At 38.8% G+C, this 25,938-nt stretch overlaps 4 protein-coding genes and 1 pseudogene across 4 annotated transcripts; 1 reads left to right on the top strand and 4 right to left on the bottom strand.

The window, feature by feature from the left end:
* Nucleotides 1-47: 47 nt before the first annotated feature.
* LOC110746489 (uncharacterized) lies at nt 48-3,378 on the top strand. Its single transcript, XM_021946720.2, has 2 exons — nt 48-416; nt 1,079-3,378. The coding sequence occupies exon 2, from the start codon at nt 1,124-1,126 to the stop codon at nt 3,218-3,220; it is 2,097 nt and encodes a 698-aa protein (XP_021802412.2). The 5' UTR covers nt 48-416; nt 1,079-1,123; the 3' UTR covers nt 3,221-3,378.
* A 1,713-nt stretch (nt 3,379-5,091) lies between these two features.
* Nucleotides 5,092-7,083, bottom strand: LOC110746492 (cytochrome c oxidase-like protein). The gene is made up of 4 exons (XM_021946725.2): nt 6,912-7,083; nt 6,358-6,464; nt 6,139-6,181; nt 5,092-5,353 (listed from the first exon to the last, which is right to left on the bottom strand). Exons 1-4 carry the CDS (start codon nt 7,024-7,026, stop codon nt 5,313-5,315), a joined length of 306 nt encoding a protein of 101 aa, XP_021802417.1. The 5' UTR covers nt 7,027-7,083; the 3' UTR covers nt 5,092-5,312.
* A 901-nt stretch (nt 7,084-7,984) lies between these two features.
* Nucleotides 7,985-8,482, bottom strand: LOC148293621 (agamous-like MADS-box protein AGL61 pseudogene; annotated as a pseudogene).
* A 10,915-nt stretch (nt 8,483-19,397) lies between these two features.
* Nucleotides 19,398-20,792, bottom strand: LOC110755891 (uncharacterized). The gene has a single exon (XM_021957195.2). It carries the CDS (start codon nt 20,555-20,557, stop codon nt 19,559-19,561), a length of 999 nt encoding a protein of 332 aa, XP_021812887.2. The 5' UTR covers nt 20,558-20,792; the 3' UTR covers nt 19,398-19,558.
* Nucleotides 20,793-22,197: 1,405 nt separating this feature from the next.
* Nucleotides 22,198-25,853, bottom strand: LOC110755889 (uncharacterized). The gene is made up of 4 exons (XM_021957193.2): nt 25,072-25,853; nt 24,074-24,578; nt 23,563-23,762; nt 22,198-23,451 (listed from the first exon to the last, which is right to left on the bottom strand). Exons 1-4 carry the CDS (start codon nt 25,138-25,140, stop codon nt 22,465-22,467), a joined length of 1,761 nt encoding a protein of 586 aa, XP_021812885.2. The 5' UTR covers nt 25,141-25,853; the 3' UTR covers nt 22,198-22,464.
* Between the last annotated feature and the right edge of the window lie 85 nt (nt 25,854-25,938).

The raw sequence follows: 25,938 nt of genomic DNA on the forward strand, positions 1-25,938 counted from the left end.
CACGTCCACTTGCCCTAAATAAATCACGCAAGCCAGGTGGTGTTTCCTTTTTATCAAATTGTGAAGGAAAGGAAAGGATAGCAAACCCACTCTCTCTCTCCCTCTCTCTCCGTCACTATAACTTATTGGTTACATTGTCTCTATCCTTTAATCAGAGTTCAAAGTTCCAACTTCCATTACCAGATTCCAGATCCAAATCTAGGTGGGAAGAAGAAACATTGAAGGCTCTCCAATAAAACAATTGCTCTGATCTTGCATTTGTGTTGAGTTTCCATGGCTATTTGTATCTAAGTATATCTACCAACATTTCCAGTTTCTGCCATATTTCATTTTTGGTAACTTACCTACCTACACCAGAGAGAAAAAAGGTTCACTTTTTGTCATTGCCAGAATCCAACGGCCTCCAACACTCTCTGGTATGTCTCTCTCTCTCTCTCTCTCTCTCTCTCTCTCATGAGCATTCCTTCTTTTTTACTTTGTGAAATTTCACAAATGTTGCTGCATGCAATCAGATTGGGTGGTTTGCTGTAAGAGCATGTTCAGATCTGGGTTGATTTTTTCAATGTCTTAGAATTTTGCTTTGTTTTTTTTTTCTTTCAGTTTCTTTTGTTTCCCATTCTGATATCTACTCTAGTTGAACTGGGTTGGCTTTGTAATGTGAAAAAGAAAATTGATTTTGTTACATAGTGATGAAATCCAAGTGGGCTTCCTTCAGAATTTGGAAACTCTCATTGGTGATAACAACGTGAATAGCTTCCCATGTGAAAATGGATGACATTGATATATGGGGTTGCTTATTGGGTTCTAGTCTAGTTGAATTCAGGGTTCCTGTCTAAGCACAATGCTGATATTTGGTTGGATCCGTAGGGATGGATTCACATATTTACTACTATACATTCACAATTTTTTTTTCTTCATCAGTTTCCAATGAACTTCTATTTGTTGTACTGAGATTTTATGAAACTATTTTTACCTATTTTCAGCTTATGATTTGATGACACTAAGAAGAATTCGGTTTTAGTTTCCCCTTCTTTGAATACGGGTCGAGGAATTTAACAGAAGTAGAACTTTTATGCAGGTGTTGTAAAGAAAATATTTTTGTTGAGCCTTAAAGAGATTAGGCATGTTCAAGTTATCTCCTCGAAGGAACCCGAGATCTAAAGGTTTCAAGGTAAAACATGCTTTACAGCTATTTCTTTTGGCGGGTGTCTGCATCTGGCTAGCTTACCAAGTCAAGCAGTCTCATGGTAAGAAAGCAGAATTCAGGAAAAGCATAAAAGATGGGGATCAAATTGTTAAGTTAGGAAGAAAGGACCTCAAGCCTCTTGTGGAGGAAAGTGTCAATAGCAATGCAAGGGAAAAGGAGGAGGAAGAAGAAAACAGGAATGAAGAAGAAAACAAGCCTGAAGAGATCGATAATGTAGGGAGAGGCACTGGAGACGATGGGATAAATGAAAATGATGAAAATAAAATTGAAGAAAAAACAGATGATAATGTTGTTTCAGTAGAAGGAGAGAAAGAAAGGGACACGGGCAAGGAGAATGAAAATGAAGAGAGCAAAGAGGATGAAAACGCCCAGAAGAAGAATGAAGACGACAAAGCCAAGGAGAGTGAGGAAAGCAGTGAGAAGGAAACTGAAGAGACCAAAGAGAAAGAAAGTGAAGAGAAGGAGAATGTAGAGACCAATGAGAAAGAAAGTGAACAGAAGGAGCATGAAGAGACCAATGAGAAAGAAAGTGAACAGAAGGAACATGAAGAGACCAATGAGAAAGAAAGTGAACAGAAGGAGCATGAAGAGACCAAAGATAAAGAAGGTGAACAGAAGGAGAATGAGATCCAAGAGAAAGAAGTTGAACAGAAGGAGAATGAAGAGGCCAAAGAGAAAGAAGGTGAACAAAAGGAGAGTGAGGAGACCAAAGAGAAAGAAGGTGAACAGAAGGAGAGCGAAGAGACCAAAGAGAAAGAAAGTGAACAGAAGGATAATGAAGAGACCAAAGAGGACGGAAGTGAGGAGAAAAGAACATCAGAGGAGAGTCAGGGAGTGGATAATAAAGAGGGGGAAGAACACATTGAGACAGATAATAAAGAAAACGAGGCTGAAGAGAAGGAAGGTGATAAGATTGAGCAACTAATTTTATCTGATGATCGGGTTCGAGATGGAGGTGAAAAAAATGATGAGGGGGCAAGAGAAGAGCCTTACAAGGCTGATGATGCTTCCAGTGCTGTGGCCCATGAAACTCAGAACGAGACAGCAAAAAATGGACAAGATGGTGGTAACGAGAGTAATCACTCAGAACCAGCTAATGGTTCCACGCCTAACTCAACTGAGCAGGAGAAAGTCGATGCTAAGAAAGAGGACTCTGCACAGCAAAATGTTGTATTAGAGCAACCCGAGAAATCTGATGTACCTGCCAACAGCGAGCAACAAGACTCTAGCACCACAGCTTCCACTAAAACTGAGAATGGAGAGGCAACTAAGGGAATATCTACAGATACTTCTAGTAATTCTGAATCTGTTGTGTCGGAGAGTCAGATTGTCGACTCCAATACATCTACAGAAACAGAAAATAGTTCTGCACCTTTAGCCATGAGCATTGTTCAGACTCAAAAGTTCAGCAGTGACACTGAGGTAGAAGGGACCCAGGAAAGTACACTATCTCAAAAAACTAACGACAATGAAGATGGTGGCCAAAAGCAACAAGCTGATTCTTCTAATCCTTCATTTCAACAAGAGAAAGATGCACCCTCAAACACAGACAACAAATCTGATGCAGGCCAGACTGTAAATGACAGTGCTGTTCCAAACAACACGAATGAAAACGCAAATGGCAACGACAACACAGATGCGGGACAGAAGGAATCAGTTGACTCTTCTGATTCTTCAGTATCCCAAGTCAAAGAGGAGTCTTCAAACACAAATAATAATGCGGAGGCTGGACAGAATGAGAATGAGAATGTTCTTCAAAGCAAGACCAATGACAATGCAGATGTAGGCCAAAAGGAAAATGAAGGTGCAAGCGGAGAAGAATCTGGTAATGTGCAGAAGAAGAGTGAAGATTCCTCGAACACAGACGAAAATACTAATGAGAGCCAGAATGTTACAGTTGATTCTTCACATTCTTCAATCCTTGAAGAAGAGAACGAGGCTCGTATAGACCTGGAAACTCTGCCAGAAAGCAAAATCGATACTCATACCAATGATGATACGGCTGCAGAGTAGAAATTGTAATAAGTTGATCGTTCATTCCGCGACCGTTTATATCATTTTGTTTTCATCTTTTTGTTCTGAGGTGATTAGGCAAAACTGTAAGGTTCGTTGCTCATTGTACTTGAAAAGTTGTAAGATCCAAGGTTTGAAATTACTCTTTCTTCGTCTGACCTGTCTCTTACTCTTTCTTCTTCTGAACAATGGCTTTCCCCAAAAGGATAACTGATTTTCCTTTATTGCTTGGTATAGCGAGAGAATGTGTTTAGATTTAGAACATCAAATATTACATCGATTCTTCCAAAGTTTTGAATTCCCTTTATTGTAGCTTCGATACTATGACGTTAACATGAACACGGTATTTCTCAACCAAAAAAAAATCATCAAAACCTTTCTTTAGGAAGAAAAAACAATTTAATCAATCAAAGATGAATGGACGTTAGGAACATAAAATAATTCAAATTTTCACAATCTACATTTCTTTTACTTTTATTACTGCTCTGAATTGGGAAAATGACACCAACCATGTGATATGAAGAAACAAAAATTGGAACCGGGTTAATGGAGGAACCCTTCAACTCTTGCCAACTCAACCAAAAATAGGCTCAAATTCACAACTGAACAACAGTACAATAGAACTGCCGCTAGACCCACTAAACTCACGTTAATAAGGTTTACTTCCTAGTAATTAGCTCTTATCCTAAGAGCTAACTCCACCTCCTCCTTTCTAGCATTTATCATAGCAAGCGTATAACAATTCAACAACCAAAAAACTTTCTATGGGGCAGGTTGGGGAACCGTTCCCAGATGAAGGCAAGGATGGGAATCCCCGAATTGAAGATTGTGGGCATGAAGATGGGGTTGGAAAAAAAGCGCTTAATGGTGATGGGGTTGGAAAAAAAAGCGCTTAATGGGGAAGGGGATGAGAATAGCATTCCCATTCAACACATTGCCATCTCTAATTATTAGGCATCTACTTGCCAAAACACAGAGTTATTATATAATAAATATCATCAACGTTTTGGATTATCTATTTGCATGTACTTGTCCTCAAATTTTCTTCTAATATTTCATACAATATTTTCATCAGTTACAAGTTACAACCTATTTTCACTTAGGAAGGTGTGTGGCACATATTAATGGGTGTGAATAGAAAATGCCATAAGAATTCTCCACATTCCAAATCACTAGGGGTGGGCACGGTACAGTATGGTACGGTATTGAGCCCGTACTGCTATCGATACCGGAAATCTAAATCGGTATGGTACGGTATGGGATTATCGTTTGTCAAAATTGGTACCGTACCATACCGTACCGTGTCGGTATCGGTACGGTATCGGTACCATTTCGGTACAAAAATGACACAACTAAAAAATGAACCAATTCAATATTCAACATATTCATTTACCAAAATAAGTGATGCCTAAGTTACAAATTCAAAGATTCAACATATTCAATTATCAATATCCAAATCCTAATCAACATATTCAATATCCATCAACATATTCAATATCCAAATCAACCAAATCCTAATCAACATATACAATATCCATTGAATATAACATATTCAATATCCATCAACATATTCAATATCCAAATCAACCAAATCCTAATCAACATATGCAATATCCATCAACATATTCAATAGAAAATTATATATCTGAATAGTATTCGGTACGGTACGGTATTGATCGGTACCAAATACTTGATACCGCTACCATACCATACTCTATTGGTACGGTACGGTACGGTACCGAATATTGATCGGTACCGAATGAAACGGTATGAAATCGGTATGGTACGGTTCGGTTAGGGTACGGTTTCGGTATTTCGGTTTTAGATGCCCACCCCTACAAATCACACTAGATAGTTTACGCTAGAAAAGGTAAAAACAATATCTCATGATCTTATTTATGGGTTTCGATGTTTACAGAAAAACATAACACAACTTGCCACAAGGATTTGATCCAGAATTCATAATGTGAAACAAGTGCAACCAATTCATATCCAAAGAAATCCACGGTTGTCTAATGAATCTGTCTAACATGAAAAACATGGACGAGAGTTATTCCAAATGGCTTCTCTTTGAAGTATCCCAAAAGCTAGCCTAGTGGTGCTCATGCTTCTTTTCAAAAAGACCGTTCGGACCTGAACACCAACAAAAAACATATCAGATATTCGAGCAATACTAAATCCAGGCAATTCTTCTTAATAAAAAACAAAAGCTCATTAACAAGTATAATGCAAAATAATTAAGCTTCAACATCACAATATCCTCAAAACATAGATTTTAAAATCCAATGTAAACTTCCATCCAGAATCGATGCATTTTAAGACCTTAACCTTGGTGCCTACACTTCTCAGACATGGTAGGCTATCAACAATAATTTGGCCTAATAGCCGAAACCCAAGATGCAGCTGTAGCATTATTATCAACTGTTTGAGGTTAAATAAACCAATATGATATTACTTATCCGACTCATCTTTGGGAAAAGCAGTTTCAAAACAGAATAACTTGTATCTTTCCTTGTGCCCACAAACCCTCATCAACTTTTAAATTCCAGTTCTAGTATCAAAATCAACTCGTGGCCGCATCACACTCTCTAGGTACAACATTGGTCCTTGTAGAATACCAAAATGCATCTAAGGTCATGAAAACAATTAAAACATGCTCCCTCCGCTGCCTGAACTACTTAGAGTGCTGTTCTTCATGAGACATACTGATTAATAGTTAATGGGAACCAAAATAATGGCTAAGATCGAATCCATCATAGAGGATAAATATGCTGGAACACTCTATCCAATGTTTATTACATGAAACAACAATGAAAATCTAACCAATCTTTCTCAGAAAAGAAAACAGCGAGCATGTGAATTTGAACAACAGAAAAATTATTATAAATTTAGGGCCATCATGATGTTCAGAATCATACCCCATGGGAACTCCTTATTGCGGATGTGCAAATATGGGTACGGCTGCAAACATGATGAAAAAAAGGTAAAGGAATATAGCATACCAAGGAATGTGACATGCAAAAACTAATAGCAGAACAAATATTTAAAACAGAAAATACAGGTAAAGGTAGGCAGCTCCACATAGAGCAGCAAAATACAGAACAAAAAAAAATCCCAAGGCTTAAGAAGAAGCTCACAGGAGGCTCGTCGTAGTGAGGATGGGGCTTTGACAGGACAACAAACGCGAAAATAGTGCATGAAGCAATGCCTAAGTAAGTAATCTTCTCCCACTTGGCCGTCTCATCTGAAAAGGAGAAATAGAAAATAGGTGAACACAAAATTCAAAATCATTAAAACAATAGGCTGCGTCAATAGTATTACAAACTTTGAATTTCACGTTACAAGCCAAGATAAATCTCAAGGTTTGAAATTCCATCAAATTCAAACAACCCGTAGATGAGATCCCAAATTTTATTTCATCTCATTATCACACATTTCCAAATCAATATGCACAAATCAATCAACTTTATTGAACAAAACATAAGATCAAAAAACCCAAACCTAGGGAACAATAGCGAAATCCCTAATATGCAACCATAGCTCCAATGTCAATTAAGCTATCAAATCAAAAATTGAAAACAAAATAAAAAGAAATAAAAAGAGGTCTTTGAAGATCAAAAACTAAATAAGCGCATAATTGCGAATGTATATGCCTGCGCGCCTGAGAGAGAGAGAGAGAGAGAGAGATTACGAGCATCGTCGTGCGCAGCAGAGGAGGAGAAGGAACGCTTTGGAGGAGCAGAGGATCGAGAGCCACCACGCAGGGCGGTTCGAAGGGCAGCAGATCGGACCATCGACATCGCCATTTCTTAGCAAAACTCTCTTGCGATCGACAAGTGAAAATGTGAAACCCTTTTGCCCTTTGAATCAGAAATGTATAGAGGAAATAAGAAACTACAACTAGAAGCCCATTAACGAGGCCCATATTTCAAAGCCACACTTACACACCCATTTCTAATCACGGCCAGTTTACTATTTACAGCATGTTTCGATACCGCTTCTATAAAAAAAATAGTTTTTATATATATAATTTATAATAAATATATATTTTTTTTAAATAAAAAATCATTTATATTAAATATTGTTATCGTTGGTTTTATGGAGAAGAAAATGAATCTCCATATTTTCATAATATTACTGTCACATTTATAATTAATTCTTATAAATACTATTACCAAAATTAAAATTTTCTTATATGCATATGCCTTGGAATTCATTTTTCTATGTTGAACCCAAATTACAAGTTTGATAATATTGTACAGCTTAGATTAGAATAATTATTTTGATAACAAAAAATCAGTTAGATAATTATAGTCAAGTTCAATAAAAAATAAAATAAAATAATTATTATATTCACCATCCAATTTCTTGGTGCCCGTTTGGCATTGCTTATTTAGAGCAACAATCACTTATTTTGAAAGTTTTCTTCCAACATGCATGTATCCGTGCTTGCAAAATGCAAGCTAGTCTATAGTTTTTGAAAAAATAGTTCAATTCAGTCCAATAGGGTTACAAAAGTACCCAAAAGGAGGTTGTGTCGTCACTTTATTTTATTTTTTTCATCATGTTTGTAAGGATGACACATACATATAAGTGTATATATATGAATGAAATTTAGTAAGTTAATGCGGTGCTAATTTTCGATTAGGATGAAATTGAGGACCTCAAAATTAAACGATTCGATTAAATTGTAGACTAAGTCCAAGCGAAAAGTTAGGGATACATTAAATTACTTGGTTAACAGATGATCAGACAATAACTCTGTTAAGCCTGCGCTAGAAGCCTTTCCTTGTCTCTACGCACATTCTCTTGTACGTCTTCTAGAGCCTCCTTCATCTCGTATAGAACCTCCATGCTAAGGCTTTCCCTTGGTGCATAAAACCAGTCAGGCTTCGGTTTCTCCATTATTGCCCTCCTCATCTTCTTCCCTAGTTTCTTCACAAGCCCCACATCTTCAATAAGATCAGAGTGGGTTTTGTTAAGATCATGCAGAATTGGATCTTGTCCTGCAGCCTCATTAGAGCTGGTGCTGGCATCTGGGTTCTCAGAACAACGAAGCCTGTTAAACACAGACTGGACATTAGGGTGGCCAAATGAAAATGCCTTCCCTCCAATGGAGAAGATGATAATGGCAACTTCAACGGCACACATGGTGCAGAGTTCACTGGCCTTCTTGAAGAGGCCAGATCGGCGCTTGGAGAACGTAACATGCCGAGCACTTTCGGAATCGATAAACTCCATTTGAGTCTTCTTGCGGCCCATGTTCGGCATTCTCACTCTAGCTAGTAGAAACTATGAAAAAAAGCAGCCAAAACCTAGTTTTACTTGGATGGGAATTCGCTTTTAGGACGAACGTGGTTATTTATAGGGCATGCAGGCGTAACCAACTTGTAAATATAATAAATTCTATATTTTTTTTTATTGGTTATGTGTATATCTTTCTATATATACCTTTGGTAATATGAAAACTATGAGAAAAATCTATCATCTTTGACTACATTGAAATTGCCAAATATCGTAATTCTTCGTTATTAGCATACCAAAATATTCATCTCACTCGTAATTGGGATTTAAATTTCAGAACAAACTACCAAAATTATCTACAAAGAGAAAAGGATGAGAAATTGGGTAATTCGAAATGAAAATTCAAAATAGTCTGACCCACATTCAGAGTGGCCCAACTAGTTGTAACAAAAGCATGCATGCACACATAGAAAAATAAATTTAAAAGGCACAACAAGTTAGATGCTCAATCTGACCTCCATTTATAAATTAGAATGAGCAATGGTAGGCATATACTATATTTGTATATCGCTTTATGTATTTACCTCTTTAAGAGCACTTCCAGCAGTTTGCTTTTTGTCATGGCAAAGGGGGGCTAGGGTAGTTACTATTTATGTTAATAGTGGCTGCCCTTGCAAAAGGTTGTGGTGTTTCCACCAATTGTCATGGCAACAACTATTCACATGAGATATGAGGAGATAAATTTGTATAGAGTTTTGGTGTGGGAAGTGAAAAATATGACTAAGTATTTATTTATTTTTAAATCTGAATTTTTTAAAGATTTTTTTCGATTTAAAAAAAAAAAAAAAAAAAAATTGTTGCTGACGTCAGCAAACCCGAGCTTGAACTCAGGCTGAACTCCCCCTCGGGCCAGCCCAATTTCATGGCCCCCACCTCCTGCTCAGGCCAGTTTTTGCTGCTGGAAACGTGTTTTTGGCCCAAACCCCCCCTCAGACCCCCCCAAACCGTGCTGTTGGACTTGCTCTAATAGAAGTGAAGCTCACCAATACAATGGAATCCATCTCTATTAGAGAGGCGGTACACAAAGTGATATGACTAGCGTTTTTGAAATTAGAATAGTCATGCAACATTACGAACATGAAAATAAAATAACAGTGTGGGGGTCTTTTTCTGCTGGAAGGCTTAGCTGGGCCAGATGGTCGCTAGTCTTGAGTGAAGCCTTCAAGTCCCCGTTTCTGAGTTAGCGAGAACTAGGCCCAAAGCATCCCGAAGGGAAGGCAAGCCCTAGGGGGTACTCTGTTATTCTTACAGCAGCTCCATATTTGACTGGCTTTTGATGCTAATACGTGGAATAGATGGACGGCAGCTCTAGACGGTGTACACTGCTGCTAGATGGTGTACGGCTTCTCTGGAAAGAGTTGAGGATGATGCGCTAGTGTTGCACAGAGATAGGTTTGGCATGGGAGTTTCCTCTGATGAGTTAAGATAATGAGCTTGGCATGAGAGGCTTGTGGTGTGGGAGCTAAGAATCCATAAGTTTAGCAGGAGTGAGTAACTTGCTTGAGAAATGAATGATTATTGCAGTGTATTGTGGAATGATTGGATGGTGTTCAAGGCTTAAGGTGATACTATGGAAGAAAATGAGAATGGGGAGGTTAAGGCCTGGGTTTTATCTAGAGCATGACAGTGCATGGTTTGCTGGGTTGTTTACTGTGGCTAGAGCACGGCAGTGAAAGAAAGGTTACGGCAGCAAAGTGAAGGTTACGGCAGCAAAAGAATGGTTTGCTAATTTGCTAGAGTACGGTAGCAAAATGCCCACACAGCAAAACAAAGGCCCTGCGGCAAAACAAAGGTCCTGCGGCAAAACAAGGGTCCTGCAGCAAAACAAAGGTCCTGCGGCAAAACAAGAGGTCCTGCAGCAAACCAAAGGTCCTGCAGCAAAACAAGGGTCCTGCAGCAAAATGAAAGCATAGTTTGCTAAAGTACGGCAGCAAAATGGTTATTGTTTCTGGGTTTGGAATGGCTAAAGCTTGAAGTGTTTTTGGGTGAGCACGTAGCAAGAGTATGGCAGCAAGAATGGTTGTTGTTTCTGGGTTTGGAATGGCTAAAGCTTGGGCGTTTTGAGTGTTCCCCCGGTTGTCTCCTCCGGGCCCCCCGCCATGGATGCCCCTTCCGGCTGTGTCTCCTCTCCCTCTTATAGGCCTTGGGAGTTCACTTCTCTATGCACGCATGCTACTCCGACATCGAGGTGGTCGCGCATGCTACTCCGGCTATGCACCCTTGTCTCCCAATTGAGATGACAAGGCTTCTTTATTCTATGTAGGTGCCGGTGTTCGGTTCATTTTTATACATGATTTTTCATGTTATTCACCCACTATTTTGAGTTAGTTCTTGACATTTTATAGCTTTTTACTTCCTTTTTGTGTTTTCTTAGATTTTACCTTGGTTGGAATGAAAATGAGCTAAAAGTGCGTTATTAGTTATAAATTCTGTTTTTGTTCATTTTCGTAGGTCAACTTCTTGGCCTGGGATCAACATGCTCTGGTGCTCGGATGAGGTCATGATCTTCATGAGACTTGTTCCAATGGATGTTAACTACAACATATCCAAATTTGAGCTCCATTGGACAAGTATTGCCTATCCAACCAATCCAGCATGTTACCACAGCTCTGGAAATCCGAACTTGGCCAGCTTTTACCTCCTTTGTGTTATTTTGATTTTCTTGTTACCATAAGTCTTGGTAACAAGAAGTTACCTTAGCTTTGAGATAATTTATGAAGCAATTGGCATCTTTGTGAGGACAAAGCTTCATGATGGCAAGGGGACAATGGGCTAAGGCTTTATCAAAGGTGGTAGTTTTATATTAAAAGGTAAAAGCTGGAAAGGAGGAGAGAGGGAGGAGAAGTCAAAGGGCAATCTGATTTGGGGGAGCTTTGCAACGGGAGAGAGAAGGGGATTCTATCATTCCAGACAACTAGAGAGCAGATTTTGGAGATTTGGAGCTAGGAGAAAGCCAAGGTGCAGCCAAGAAAAGTGGAGAAGAAGACTTCCACCATTGATGATCTTGAAGCTTTCATCATTTTCTGAAAATCTGTAAACTCTTTCTAATTTCATTTTGAGTTTGTATTTGAAATAAGTATGAGCAACTAAACTCCATAGCTAGGGCTTAGGTTGAAGCCCTAAACATGATTACCTTAATGTTTTGATACTTGAGTGTATGAATTTCTAGATATTGTTGATGAATTCCAATTCACCAAATTAATCTATCCTTGATGTGTGTTTTTCCTTGGTTGGCCATCTTTGAAAGCATGCTTCTTGAGATTGTTGGGATTATGTGTATCTTCATGTTATCCTAAGCAATAAATGGATGAAGTAAGAATCATCCATGTGAATTGGTTTCTTGAATACCTAATGTAAACACCATGCTATTAGGATTCTTGTGATGTTCATATTCTCTTTGAACTTAATGGGTTCTCCTTGTAATTGAATCGAAGTACGAACCATACCTAGGTTCGGTTATGAGGAGAGCACAAGTATTGTAGTACGAACCATGCACTTTACGTATATTAGAGAGAATCAATGCGTCTTGAGCCACGACCCATGGTCTTGATTGCGAACATTTTCATCAACACGTTTAGAGTTCATCACTTGAGTATTTATGAACATAGGTAGAATTGTTTAGGGTGGATTCCGAAACCCTAGTGTTTGTTACATTTTAATTTCACAATTCGATAATTCATCTCTGCCTTTCTCATTTAAATTCAAAGTCCATTTACTTTCATGCAATAGAAATAGATCACTTGAAACAAATCAAAAACCCCCCCCCAATGTGTGTGTGAGTTGTGAGTTCGACACGTGGTGTGTATTTGATACTGAATTTTATTTGTTTCCGTAATTGTTTTGGACTTTTGGTCCGCGATGTGTTCTTGAATTTTCTGTTCTGAATCCAACCGTATAAAGAACGTGAATTTTCGACGTACGGTTGGAAAGTTATAGGCAAAACACTGGACAGAGGTCGAAACTGAAAAACAGAGAAACGAATCTGCCCAAAAACGACCGGTCGTCACTGTTCACTGTTCATGTCACTGTTCACTGTTCATAGGTGATAAACAGGTGATAAAATGGCGATATAAAATGCTGTTTGTGTTTTTCTTTAGTTTTCTTGTGTTGTTTCAATTCTTTTGCACTTCTTTACTTATTTTTAGTTTCCATTTTGCATTTGCGTATTTGTGGTGTGTCAATTAAGTGTTCTTTACGTACTCAAATTAGAACTTATAGGGAGCCGACAAGTTCTTCGTGGGATCGACCTCGTACTTGTATAATCTATACTTCAATAGACTCGTGCACTTGCGGGTATTTTTAATTGGTTGTTTGCACATTAATTTGTGTCCTCTTAGGAATGCAACAGCCGGGTGGTTGGTTTTTGGGAGAGAGGATAAGGTTTAGGTGTCGTATGGTTGGTTTAGTGTCGTATAGGAGAGGTGCTGCACATATGGGTAGGTGTTGGGGGAAGCGACCGGCAAGGGATGAGCGACTGGTCGTTTTAAAGCAGATTAGAAGAAGCTGGAAATCGAGACCAGCGACCGGTCGCTGCAGCTGTGTTGTTTTGGAATTTCGATTCTATGCAAAAGCGACCGGTCGCCAAATCCTAGAGACCAGTCGCACAGAACGTGCTGGTGCTGGGCTTTTCTTTCTCTTTGCTTACCCATTTAGTGGGCTCAAGAAAATGTGCTTGGATTTTGGGGCTCCCAAGCAGCCCAAAACCTACATTCTTTTGAACCTTTAATGGGCCTCATGGATCCTTGTAACCATCCACACCACAACCGCTCAGCAAGCCCCAGGCACGTATGTGGCTTGGGCCCACTTAAGTTTGTTGTGTAATTTTGGCACTAAAAGGGAGTTGCTTGGCATCGCGTGTTATTGCGTGCTTATGCTTGGGCTGTGTTGTATTGCAGTGGCTTGGGCTTTGCATTTAGATAATGCTTGACAGTGCAGTGGGCTAAGTGGGCTTGGGCCTACGAAACCTTGTAGTTCTTACAAGTTTGCATGTGAAAGTGGTAGACTCACACCACTGCCTCCCCACATGCCAAATTGTAGCCTTGCTTGGCATGGCATGTGTTGTGTGCATCAGCTAGGCCATTTTTATAGCATGATAGCGATTGGGCTTTAAAATATGCATGGGCATGTCCTATGATTTTTTGGGCCTCAACAAACAGAAAACTTTATCAACAAGAAACTTTTGGTAGTGCCAAATTAGTTTTATATTCTTAGGCCTAGTTTGGGATTGCTGTCATTTTTAAAAAAAGTTGCTTCTGCTGTGCTTTGAAAATAATTAGCTGTAAAGTAAAGCAGCTTCATGTTTGGTAAACAATATTTTTAAAGTGCTGTTAGTACAAAAGTAGTGTAAAAGCGTTTGGTAAATTTTAATATAAAATTGTTGTAACTGTGAATAATGACTAAAATAGACATGATGTTAAAAGTGTTATGTACTAATCATGTGGTGGTAGTTGTAGTGATGGAGTGGAGGTGGTGGTGGTGATGAAGGTGGGGTTGGTGGTGGTGGGGATGGCGGTTGTGGAGGTGGTGGTGGTGGTGGCAGAGGATGAGGAAGAGGATGTGGTGGTGGTGGTGGTGGAGGATGAGGAGGAAGAGGATTTGGTGGCGGTGGTTGTGGAGGTAGCGAATGTGGTGGTGCAAGTGGTGGAGTTGGATGTGAAAGTGGAGGTGGTGTCATTTTTTAAAATGAATGATGGTATTTTGGGAATTAAAAAAATTTATTAAATGTTCATCTCTGCTTCTTTTGAAAGCAGCTTTGAAAAGCAACCCAGAGCCTGCTTTTAAAAACTGGTGTCTAAAGGCCATTGCTTTTAAAATAATCGGGATATTTTCTTTTTACCAAACACCTTAAACTGCTTAACTTTAAAGTGAAGCAGGTTTTTGGCGAAAAAAAGCAATCTCAAACGGGGCCTTAGTCAATCGGAATATAACATCAGGAGTCTAAATTCTAAAAACTGAAGGGCATAGAAATACTGGATACAAAAAGAAATAGGTTAAAAAAGCATATGAGAAAATAGATTATTGGATGAATTTTATTATTCCTTTTTCCCCCAGTTATACAAAAGGATGGGGAGATTGATTAAATCATATAAATCAACACAATGATAGAACATTCCCACAAAAACCACTTCTCTAAGTAGAGATTAAGAAGTGATATTAATGGCCATTTCCATATGGACATTCGGGTCAACGGAAGCATGCCGAGCTGCGTCAGCTCCAGGGAAGTAGTCCGAGAGAATTCGGCAGGATTCTCAGCTGAGGAGATGAAGAAGTCTTGACTGGAAGCTCCTTCTTTCTCTTGAGTAATCTGTTCTAAACTTCCCCAAGGGCTCCCTTTAACCTATACAACTCTTTCAAACTAAGCGTATATCAACTGGTCACTCCATCTTTATCTACTTGAATCTGTCCTCTCATTTCTTCTCGACCTCCCAAGAGCTCAAGCAGATCACAGCTATAAGAAAGTTCTTCCCATATTATCGTGTTTAGAGTCACACAAACCATCCTCCATTGTTCTGCACGGGCAAATACAGATAAAACCTATTAACTAGAGGGGACTTCAGAAATAAATATTTAGAATAGTAATCAGAGAGGCTAATATGATTGCGGATCAGTTGGAAAAAAAGGACACAATTATAACAAGTCGTGTGTTTGGTTTAGTCATTTCCCCTTGGATGTCCTTGCTAGAGTTTATTTTGATTTGTATGGTCTTAGGATCCCTACGGGATCTAACTTTTAACATATTTCAGTTTTCAAAAAAAAAAAAAAAAAAAACACTATTAGTAGACAATCTCAACAGTGCTCAATATAAAGTACTGTGTTTTTGTCAAATTTTCCAGGTTAACGGGCCGAGGGCCCACTCCAACAACACCGATACTGTCCCCATTTTACCACCTGCACAATCCTCAGGTGTGGGGTTTTATCACAAAAGGCATCGGTGTTAGTTAAAGAGGGGTATTTCTATTTAAACTACTTTCTCTTTGGCCTTCTGGCCGATCTGGGACAACAATGAGTTCCAACACTCCCCTGTACGTGAGACCCCATTTTTATGGGTCACACGTGGAGTCATGTAGGGACTCACCCATCACACGGGGCCAAACGGGGACCCACCCATCACGTGGCAGTACGGGCCCGCAACTAGGCTCTGATACCATAATAAAATTGGAGAATGAATTGATAATTCATATTCAACGTATAGATACATATGTATATATGGCTACAGCAAAGTGCTATTCTAGGAAATAAGTTACTGCTATGCTAGAATTAAGGTTGACCCATATATGATGGGATTACAACAATTATGCTATATACAATCTCCTAAATTATGGGGATTTTATTCTCAACAGTTTTTGTTATGACAGACAGGAAGGACGAACCTGGGTCGAAAGGAGACGAGGGGAGAGACACACGCAGATCAGAATGAAGAACCAAGGGATTAGGAGATTGGACACATAGCTTGAAGGAGCTGTACAAACTACAAGGGGCTCTTGAGAAAGTTAAGAACAAGTTACTCAAGCCAAAGTAGGAGCTTCTAGCCAAGTCTTCTTCATCCTCAGCTGAAAACTCAGCCCAATTGTCTCTCCTCCCTGGAACTGACCCAACTGGGGTACTTCTTCTATTGATCCCTAATGGTCATTGCACAAAATTACGTGAGCTGATGACTTTACAACTTCCAAAATGTTCTCTTTTGATATATACAATTGAATGTAACATACAGTACAACATTAACAAATAAACAAGAATATATATATATATATATATATATATATATATATATATATGTTGTATAAATTGAAGAAATAATAAAGAGAAGCATAAGAGATTTATACCAGAACTCAGAACTGAATGGTTGGGACAGTGTCTCTGGAATCTGTAATACACTCCATGTAGGGAGTTACCATCCCGTGCAGTGGGCACGAAATGACGAGATGCAATAGATGGTGGAATGGTCACCTGGTTTTATAGCAGTAGGGAGACCAAAAATGGAAACATGTTTGCCAAAAATGCAAAATGTGAAAACCAGGGCTCTCACTCCTGAGGCCCAAGAGGATAAACGATAAGAAATAGTATTTTTTTTTTTGGTTTGATTTTACAATTATTAAAGAAAAGTGGTATTTCGAGGGGAGGGTAAAGATTTACGTGTCTTATGTTTGATTTCTCCCTTCAACGATATCGCTTATATGTCTTTTTTTCTTTAATAAAGAGAAGCATTAACAACTAGAACTTAATAACAAACAATGCATGTGAGATATAGATCGATTAAGGCGCCGTCAAGTAGAAAAAAGGAAAATTCAAAGAAATGTCGAATCTCCTAACTCGATCGAAATAAATTCTATTAAATTAGCTTACCGATTGATAAATCACAACTTAGCATGCTATCACAAATTAGTTTAGGTATGATATATATAGCATCTCCAACCTGTAATAATGTCAACCAAATGGTTGCTGTATATCCCTAATGCAAGAAAAGATTTTTCAATGGTGGATGAACCAAAGTCTAAAGTCTTTTTAATAGCACAGGGACTAAATAACTTGACGTGCTATTCAATTTGAATTTGCTTGTAGCCAGGTTGAACAAACTATAGAACCTTTCTTTGAAAGTCCAACATTTTGCCGTACTAACAAATGTGAGGCTAAAAAGAAGCAAAAATATAAATTTTAAAAATAAAAAAATTATTGTAGACGCAACATAGTTTCATGAGTGCATATTGTAGATGTTTTTGGATTCCATATTACAAATTCTTAGTATAGTCTCGGATTTCAAAAACACTGTAATTGGAAATAATTGAATTCTATAACAAGGCTAATCATTTACAAATGGATTTTTTCCATAATTAAGGTTGTGCATGCATCCAAAAAGAATCAGATCTAACGACCTAGATTTGGTCGGTATATATATTTGGAACTAAGGGCCAATTTGGCATTGCTGTGCTATGAAAATAATCGCTGTCATATTTGCTGTGAGAGAAATCAGATGTAAGTGAAAGCAGTTTGACGTTTGGTAAACTTTTTGTTAAGAATGTTGTTGGTACTAATTCCCGCGTAATCAGAAAATGATTCCCGCATAATCATTAAACCTAGCGCCTCTTCGAAACTAATTCCCGCATAATCAGAAAATGAAAGCACATCATTAGCTGATTTCCCTTATAACTTTCTCTCACAGCAATTTCTAACAATAAGTGATTTTCTCATAGTTTACCAAACGGGCTGGGCTTCCCAAATTTTTTAAAAAATCACTTATTACCCCAAATAAGCAATGCCAAACTGGCACTAATACTACATATTCTTGGTGTAATCATATCCCAAAACATTTATTTGGAAATAATCAAATTAAATATATGGTATAGATGTATTTGGATTTTTTATTTTTTTTTTGCATAAATAGCATTGTAAAATTTCCTTATCTCTCAATTTACCTTTTAAACATTTACCCAAAAAATTACCTTCCAAATCTAAATTCTATATTGGGCACACCAACTCTTTACCAACTTTTGTTATTAATCGAAGAGGAAAGTGACATGGCAGTCCATATCGTGTGCCACATCATCCTCTTTTTTTTTGCTTGGTCGAAAATCCATTTTAATTTTTTGCAATGTTCCTAAATGTAACTTTTTTTATGTATTTCATCAGGTAGATCAATTTTCACTCTCCATGTCATCCATTGAACTCAACCATACACCACCTGAACACCTTCTACCACCACGTGTCTCTGTTGTCTCTTCGTATTCTACAATAAAATGGAGAAAATAACATATAGGAGATTAACAGCTACCTCTTTGAGATTAGAGATTAGCCAAGAAGTCTGTCTATTCCCAAATGGTGTTGAGTGCCATGGCTATCAACCAAGCAGACTAGGAAGATGTGCCTCTTGTTGGGTTCAAGGGCCGCCATCATTGTTGATCGCGCGCAGGTTGTAGTTGATGGTCTTCCAATTTCACCAAAGCTGATGTTTATTAGTTTACGTTTACTTGGTTTGTGTTTCTGTTAAGGGTGGGTACAGTCGGATTCTCACTCCAAACTGGAATCGGCACTATTCATCCAGTTTGATTTTGACGAAAAAAATATATGGTTCAATGCAGTCCAGTTTGCCCATAAGCCAGTTCAGTTTTTATTTTTTTGGATGAATTTTTTATTTTTGATTTATTTGTGTACAAAACCCAACTAAAATTTAATTTTTTGGCTTAAAAATTCACAAATTACTCAATTTCATGCAAAGGGAGATGATTAGGCCTAGAAAAGTGAGGTGATTTGGAGTTGGACTTGGAGAAAGATTAGTCATGGACTTAGAAATTTAGCATTGGGTTTAAATATTTTATTAAAAACTTAAAAAATACCTAGCCGGTCCAGTTATACATGGTCTGGTTTTTTCACTATAAGAATTATATCCGAAATCGAACCAAATTGGTCAAGTTCAGTTTTTTATCAACCCGATTTTGTCTCATTTTTTCCGTCTAATTCGGCTCAGTTTGAATGCCCACCCATAATTTATGTACTATTTCTCTTCTTTGATTTGCAGTCCAAAATATGGCTTGAAGAATACGTTTGGTTGAATGGAATGCAACTTCTTTCGAAAAATTACCATCAAATTTACTCTTTAATTAAAAATAAATCAAATAAGATAATAGGTTAGGTTTAACGGATGAACAGTGGAGATGACTCTTGAATTGAATATATAAACATATAAAGTTTAACTAAATAAAACAAATATGACATGGATTACTGTCATTTGGAACATGAGTTGATTTACTTAGTAAAAAGAGTTGTTGCATGTAGAGCTACAAATGCATAACGTATATAAAATGTTATATGAATATTTTGAATCTTTGAAAACAAGTATGTGTCACATCAAGATTTGAATTTTAACTAGAGACTTAAAGCATAGTAAGTGCATTAAGCATTGAATAATTAAATTTTAATCCTAATTCAATAGGATAAATGTAATGAGAATGATAATTTATACTTTATGTATGGTCTAAGTAATTGTAATTTGAATCCGATAATTCAAATATAAATCGGACTCGAATATGATATATCCTAATCCTATAGGTGAATATAATCTGATGGTGGATCTACTAGCGAGTTATCGCATAAGCACTCGTCCTCAAGACCAAGAGAGTCAACAATATCTTCCCTTGTCCAACCCCCACGCAACAACACCATAGACAGCAACCTCACGCGCCACCCCACACCTGCCTCATCCTCGCTGTCCCCCATCACGTGGGGCCCACTCTTCTCAATCTTCCCATCACAGCCGTCCATCATCATCATCTCCCTAACCTCCTCCTCCCCCCAACCGCCCTCCCTCAACCTCCAAAACACCTCCTCCAAACACCCACCCAAGCACTCATCCCCACTCCACCAACCACGCGTCTCCACACGCGCCACCACCTCGCTCCAAAAATCAATCCACCGCGTCGTCTTGGGGGCCCATACGGGCACGTGTGCGAACCCAAACTCTTGACAAAAAAACCGGGTGACGTCACAGCTCAGAACCGTAACGTTCTCCGCGTCAACGTACAAAACCGGATTTCCCGCCACGCCCGGCCTCGACGGAACATAGCAGTTCCGGTGCACCGGTACGAGAACCGGCGCTTTCACCAGCAGCTGCTTGGCCACGTCAGCATGATCGTGATCGCCTGGAGGGGGCTTGGGGCCCCACGACTGGCACCAGAGGCTTCCGACAGAGACTCGCCGAAGGAGGCTGAGGGACGGGAGGCTGAGGAGGATGCTGAGCTGCTGGAGGGAGGAGGAACGCCAGTTGGGGAAGGTGGGGCCCACGGGGAGGCCTTCCTGGAGAATGGCGCGGAGGTCGGGCGGGAAGGCGAAGTCGAAGGTGGCTTCGATGGAGGCGAGCTCTGGGTCGGTGAGGCCTTGCTCGACTGGGATGTTGAGAGGTGAAGATTTGAGGTGGTTTATGAGGGACTTGGCGTAGGCGGCGAAGGAGAAGCAGACGAGGGGCTTTTTGGTAGTTGTGGTCACTGTGGAGTTGGGTTTTGGGGGCTTGCTGTGGGTGTGGTTGTTGGTTGTTGTTGGTGCCATTAAATTGGGATAATATTTTGATGGCGGTGATGAAGATCTGAGATGGGTTTTTTTTATTTATTATTATTTTGATTTTAGTTTAATTTGACCTGGTTTGGCGGTCCAGGTTGGGAAGAGGAAGAAGAAGGTGGGAAAGATGCATTTTGTGATGACCAACTGTTTGACGAAAGAGCCAGAGGAGGAGGAAGCGAATACAATCCGTGTGAGAAAAGGCGAGGAACATAACAAGTGAAAATGAGAGAGTTTTGACAGTTCTTGGCAGAATATATATCAGAATCAGGACTCACGTGTTAGTTTCGTCGACACTCTTTATGTAATGCAAAATCATTTCTTCTATGTGTGAACATAGAATAATTTGAGCGACTGTCTTTAGCACAGCCTGTTCGAATTATGATTTTTATGACTACAAAATTCTATCTAATCAACATAAATCTAATTATTCTATGCAAATTAATCCAATTCAAATAGCTTGGTTATTTACTTTTGTAGAGTGAATTGCATCTCCAATTTGTTACTTTCCTGCTTCTTTGGTCCCCTAGATAAAACTATAAAATTTGTAAGCAATCTAAGGGTAGATTTTGATGGAATGGTTTGGATGTTGACAACAAGGCTATATTAGTTAAGGAAATAAATCATCAAGCACTGAATACAATGAATTTAAATTGAATTTGAGATAACCATATGCAATGTAACATTTTGAATCACTTAAAATGAGTAAATGCAATGGACCATTTGAAATCCACTTGTTTTACTTTTAAATGTAACAAAAGTTGACTATGGGTTGGTCCTTCCTCTAGGTTGGTTGTTCCTCACCCTAGAACGAGATGTGAACGTTTTCTCTAACGATGAACAAATATTACTCCCTCATCGTTTTGCAAAAAGATCTTTTGAAATTTTTATGTATTTCTTCTTCTTGGCTGGGTATTTAGTTATAATACATTCAAAGCATGTTACACCCAAAATCTAGGTGATCAATTAATTTTGAAATCGCAGATGCCCAACTAGTGTAGTGGTAAGGAGCTTTGTTTTCACTCAGCTGGTCCTGAGTTCGAGGGCTGGCATTCTAGCTATTGGCAACAACAAAAAATCTTGAAATCAATTATTTTATGATGAAAAAAAATCACATCCTTTTCACGAAAGCAAAATACATAAGGTCTTCAGTGTAACGTGACAAATTCTCCCTTTGACTTGAGTGTTGAACCCATTTTCAAACCGCGGCCAGATTTTATGCTAAATATATTTGTTATGAATACCTTCTAGACTGCTGGACCTTAACACGTACATACGACGTATTTGCATTTGTCGTATCGTGCGGCAATATCAACTATCTCTTATTCTATGTATAATATATACACATCAAAAGAAGACTTCTGTATTTTTACCCACAAAAAAAAAAAAAAAAAGAAGACTTCTGTATCAATATATGCAAAACAAAGGCTTATTAGCCATGACGTGCACTGTGCACAATCCACAGTTTCTTTAAAACCCAGCATCAGGCCAAGTAATGATTGTCTCTCCCTGCTTTAACCAAGCAAATCTTGTCAGGGACAATAATGCATGTTCTAATTCATTCTTTATCACATATAATTCATCATGTATTGCATTTCTGTAATAAAGAATAGCCTGTCATAGAGAATTGATGAAGAAAGACAACAGGGAGTTTCATAACAGAACTGAATGCCTGAATTAGATAGAGTTCCACATATACATATACTTCGAGAGACTTCAATCTCTAGTTTTATAGATTTTCCATGATTAAATCATCCTGCTCCCCTAGCTACAAAATTTGGCCTAACATTTCTCTGCTTAGAAAGCAAGCCCTGTTGAGCAGAATTTTTCATCATCGTCCTCTACATCAAAAGTCAATCATAACAAAGTCTTAATGCAGACTAGTGAAAGTAAGGACTCTATGACCAGTTAGGGCTGGTTCCTTCTCTACTACCATCCATGTTGTGGGCACTCTCATCTTTTGTTCGAGCAATTTCTTCTCCTTCTGAGCTGGAATCATCTCCCATATTTTCATCATTGTCGTCCTTTCCTGATCCTAATACAGCATCTTCAAGCTTTTCAGAAGCATCCTCTTCACTTACGAAGCTCCATCCAGGAATGATCTTTCCTCCTCTTCTGATAACACTACCACTGTTGTAGAAACCCTGAGAGCCTATATTTACCTCGTTTCTATCCGGTTCTGAGGAAATGCTAGAAGGCCACCCAATACTTGCAGTACCAATGGCACCCATATGAAGGGCCAAATTGGTTTTGGTGCTTGTCCCATTAGTTTGCTGAGAAGTGACGGAGTTGTTAGTTCTTAAGTAGTTACCCTTGTCATCATTACCTTTCATTTCTGAAGAGGCAGTATGCCCAATTCCATATATTTGGACATTGGGAAGGTCCTGCTGAAATTGATAGTGGACTTCAGGCATCATTGAATTGCTTCCGTTAACCTCCACCAAGCTGCCACCAGAATGTGTGACAACGTTTGAGATATTGTTGCCCTGCTCTGCAGCAGCTGTGGAGTGATATACTTTTTCTTTATCTTCTACCTTGCTGAGGATAACCTTCTCAAATACATGTGGTTTCGTCTCAAACTGATGGACCTTGCACGCTGCAGGTTTTCTACCTCGAGTTCGGCGATGAGACTCACCAGGAGAAGGTAATGCATCAACTGAAGCAACTGACCTCTTTGGTCTCCCTCTTTTTGATGGTTGTCCAGATAAAACGGCCCCACTAACTTGAGCAGTGGGCTCTTCTGCTGCTGGTTTCAGAGAAGGCACTTCCGCTGCCTTTTTCAGAGAAGACACTTCTGCTTCAAGCCTCACCAAGTGATTTTTGTAATCCATTATTTCTGATTGCAAGTGATTAATTACATTCCATAGCTGGACATTTTCTGCAGACTATAACCTCAAAACCAGAAAGAAAGAAAAAAAAACTCCGTTTATAATCATATTGACTAGATCACGAAATCATATTAAACAGGTTTAAGGAAAAAAGAAAAAGATTTGTACTTGAGCATCCCAAAGTTGCTGGTGCTTCTGAGAAAGTTTAGTTGGTGGCCTGATAATTCCTTTTTGAAAGGATTGTCCAAGGGGTGTGGTGCAACTAGGCGGTAATGCAGGTGGTGAAGGAAAGTAGCCTCCTGGAAAAGCATATGTGCATAGAGGTTGTTGTGCCTGAGCCTGACCCCACCAAGATGGATCACAAGGACCTGTGAACAGGAAAGCTCAACCGTTGTATGACTCAAATTTTAAGTGGTGGTTTGATATCTTTAAATATCAAACTGGAAACTGTGTAAGCAAACTGGAATTATGCATTAAGAAAATTTTGTCATGTGTATTGCATAGTTACTAAAGCTGTCACCACCTTCAACTAGTAGTCAAGAATGGCTTGATTATTTATCCAATCCCACATTGAAGATTATTATGTTCCAGATCAATCAGTTAAGCAAGATAAGATCATAACGTCCAAAAGAAGTATGTTACAATGCATAAAACAGAATAACAAAAGTTTTGCGTATACCTGGAAAGCCCGGATATGGGTACCCAACAGGGTAACAGAAATTAGGAACTTGAGCTTGATTTGTTGTTGAAGTTCCACCTCCAACAGCTGCAGGAGTTTGCCAACTAGTATCAGTACCTCCAAACGCAACGAATGATGGAAAAGTTGCCGCTGCATTCAATCCAGGCAACGTGTAACCAGCTCGCTGGGGTAGCCATAAGGGAGCAGCTGATTGGGAATAATTGCTTGGTGGCTGGCCTTGTGGGACCTGATGGTTAGAGGCATTCTGTTGTAGATGTGGAAATTGTGGCCATTGGTTTATAACTCCAGGCAACGGTGCTTGAGTTGCAATAAAGGGTCTAGGCATGAAAGGGGATTGTTCCACTCCATGCTGAGGCGTGTACGGCCATTGAAGAGTTGATGGGTATTGGTGATTTAGGGACGGTGCATTGCCGTTTGAAGGACTATCAGTTTTTGTACTCTCTGTAAAAAGTGTCACATTGGGCTGGCTTTGGTCCTCCTTGCTCTGTTCATAAACAGATTCACCATGTTAAGTTGTAGAAAATGAATTTAAGATAGTGTAATTCTTGTTCTTCTAAGTTAATAGCCTTGGTATCTCAAAGCATAACATCATACAGCACATTTGATCATCCAAAAAGTTAAGAAAATAGCTCAAATCTCTCAAGAACTCTTAGACAATGGAAGCTACTAAACAAGGTCAATTACAAATTAACAAAAAACAGAAGAAAAAGAAAGCTGCTCCACATAAATAATTCTATATGGGTTACTGTCAATTGCAGTAGATAACCAGTAGATAACCTACACCTTAAACCCTGACAGAAGACAACAATTTTCGGTGTTATTCTTACTTAGGGCAAATGAACTCTACAAAGTTAGAGAAAACCCCAAAAGTGAAAAGAAAGAGTTGACAGTATAAAAAGTTTGGATTGAACCCAAAATAGAAAGGGTTTTGACAAAAGCTAGGACTGAAAATGAGAACGATGAAGAGGGTTTCATACCAAACTGTCATTTGCCTCTGGTTCTTGACCGGTGGCGCAAGCAACTTTGTGGTCCTTCTTCTTCTCCATGGCCTTCAAAGAAACAGTCTTTCTTTATTTGTTTTTACATTTAAAGGACACTCTTTGTCTTTGAGATTCTCAGAAGTCAGAAACTTCCCTACAGCAGCTAAAATATATGCAAGAAAGGCAAATAAAAAGTGCCCGAATGTCTTCAAACCCCAGAGAGAGAATATTGTGTGGAGGAATTTTTCACAGCCTTTTTCTGCTACTTGTTCTGGTTCCAGACCTGTCCTACTGTATCTTGGACCAACTTTTTTTTTTTTTTAAGCCCCAAATTAATACAATAATTATGCTCTGCACAAAAAATTAATTAAAAAAGATAAAAAACATTTGAGCAGCATTGGAAACCAGCAGGAGAACAGAGAGCCGCAGTTTTGAGACTTCCCTGTACTGTCATTGGCTTAATTTCCTTCTTAAAAAATTCAGAAATTATGGAATGAGAAAGTGGCAAGTTACAGAAAATGTCGTCGTTCCAAGAAGGAATAACAGAGCTCGTCATTTTCAATGAGTATTTGATTTACGATATTCAATTTCCCAAGAGTACCCATAGAGAAAAAAATAAAACGCTGAAAGAATCTCCCGCCAAAACACATAAAGGGGTACAATAAATTAACGAGTTAATAATGAAATATCCCGCAATTGATCCTTCAAAAATAGTTTTCAAACAGAGAATTGTGAGTCCAAATAATAGGAAAGTATAATTTTAGTGCATGGAAGACCACCCCCTCTAAAATCCTGCTCTGGTCAAATACCACCTTTTTCCAATGTCTCCTCTGATTATGTACCTGCACGTGTGCACTCAAAAGA

This window comes from Prunus avium, chromosome 6 (assembly GCF_965620075.1).
Source record: "Prunus avium chromosome 6, drPruAviu1.hap1.1, whole genome shotgun sequence".
In the NCBI taxonomy this organism is placed as follows: Eukaryota; Viridiplantae; Streptophyta; class Magnoliopsida; order Rosales; family Rosaceae; genus Prunus; species Prunus avium.

What these genes read in the sequence shown, in the direction of transcription:
- LOC110746489 (XM_021946720.2), top strand. Translation starts at nt 1,124, where the DNA reads ATGTTCAAGTTATCTCCTCGAAGGAACCCGAGATCTAAAGGTTTCAAG.
- LOC110746492 (XM_021946725.2), bottom strand. Translation starts at nt 7,026, where the DNA reads ATGGCGATGTCGATGGTCCGATCTGCTGCCCTTCGAACCGCCCTGCGT. An exon ending in TGCTGCGCACGACGATGCTC is followed by an intron (nt 6,465 to 6,911) that starts GTAATCTCTCTC and finishes TCTCCTTTTCAG; the next exon opens with ATGAGACGGCCAAGTGGGAG. An exon ending in CAATAAGGAGTTCCCATGGG is followed by an intron (nt 5,354 to 6,138) that starts GTATGATTCTGA and finishes GTTGGTGTTCAG; the next exon opens with GTCCGAACGGTCTTTTTGAA.
- LOC110755891 (XM_021957195.2), bottom strand. Translation starts at nt 20,557, where the DNA reads ATGGCACCAACAACAACCAACAACCACACCCACAGCAAGCCCCCAAAA.
- LOC110755889 (XM_021957193.2), bottom strand. Translation starts at nt 25,140, where the DNA reads ATGGAGAAGAAGAAGGACCACAAAGTTGCTTGCGCCACCGGTCAAGAA. An exon ending in CCCATATCCGGGCTTTCCAG is followed by an intron (nt 23,763 to 24,073) that starts GTATACGCAAAA and finishes TCCTGTTCACAG; the next exon opens with GTCCTTGTGATCCATCTTGG. An exon ending in AGCAACTTTGGGATGCTCAA is followed by an intron (nt 23,452 to 23,562) that starts GTACAAATCTTT and finishes TTGAGGTTATAG; the next exon opens with TCTGCAGAAAATGTCCAGCT.